This window comes from Stegastes partitus, unplaced genomic scaffold (assembly GCF_000690725.1).
Source record: "Stegastes partitus isolate 25-593 unplaced genomic scaffold, Stegastes_partitus-1.0.2 Scaffold222, whole genome shotgun sequence".
Lineage (NCBI taxonomy): Eukaryota > Metazoa > Chordata > Actinopteri > Pomacentridae > Stegastes > Stegastes partitus.
In genome coordinates, this window is record NW_007577953.1 from 84,178 (window position 1) to 85,174 (window position 997).

A 997-nucleotide genomic window follows, 5' to 3' on the forward strand; every position below is an offset into this window, starting at 1 on the left:
AGGTTTTAGGGTTTTAGGTTTTAGGGTTTCAGGGTTTTAGGGTTTTAGGTTTTAGGGTTTTAGGGTTTTAGGTTTTAGGGTTTTAGGTTTTTAGGTTTCAGGGTTTTAGGTTTTAGGTTTCAGGGTTTTAGGTTTTAGGTTTCAGGGTTTCAGGGTTTTAGGTTTTAGGGTTTTAGGGTTTTCGGTTTTAGGGTTTTCGGTTTTAGGGTTTCAGGGTTTTCGGTGGCTGTAATCTGACTTCTGCTTTAAACCAGCCGGTTCAGGTCTCCAGGCTTTAGCTTTTAGTTTTACATGTAATCTGAAGCCTTCCTCAGGAGAGCACGTCTCAAACACAGAGTTTTACATGATAAATAAATAAAGTGTTTGTATGAGCCAGGAAACAACAACAACGCTGTCACATCCACAGAGTGGAAACCGTCCACATTGTGCTGAGAACAATTCAGCTGTCAGAGGTTTGTTAACACTTCACGCCTCCAGCCAGTGGAGTTTAATTACAGGCAGACTGCAGAGAGCAGGACTGATGAGTTGTGTGGCTGCTACTCACTGGGCGGTGCTGGTCACCTCCAGGGCCTTCACCTTCTCCACCATGTCCTGGGTGGCGGCGGTGATGCTGACGGACATCTCGCTGATGAGCTTGGTGATCCTGTCCACCTCGGCCTGGACGTCACGCTTCACCACAGAGCCGGCCTCAGAGCCTGAAACACACATTTCAACCCTTTAATTTACATCCACTGAGTTTACCGAACACAGTGAGGAACAGCAGTGGCTTCTGGGAAGACGCTGATCCTCACGCTTCAGTCTGAGTCCAAAACCTGCATCATGACAGTGAACTTAAATCCTGCTCTGAAGTGCTGCACAGTGGTGAAGCTGACTGTTTTATATTCTGTGTGTGATCCTGAACACACGTTGATTTTATCTGTGGACGGTGGAGACAACCAGCCTTACCGTGGAACAGAACCAGCACGACGACCACGGCGGCAACCAGGGAGAACTTCAT

General features: G+C 47.2%; 1 protein-coding gene across 1 annotated transcript in view; it reads right to left on the reverse strand.

Annotated features, from left to right (window-relative positions):
* The window catches only part of LOC103356790 (type-4 ice-structuring protein LS-12-like), a 1,760-nt gene extending 763 nt beyond the window's left edge, over window positions 1-997 (reverse strand). The window contains exons 1-2 of the mRNA XM_008281082.1: window positions 946-997; window positions 545-695 (exon numbers count right to left, since the gene is read on the reverse strand). Of these exons, the coding sequence (XP_008279304.1) occupies window positions 545-695; window positions 946-997 (203 nt within the window). The remainder of the gene's footprint in view (window positions 1-544; window positions 696-945) is intronic.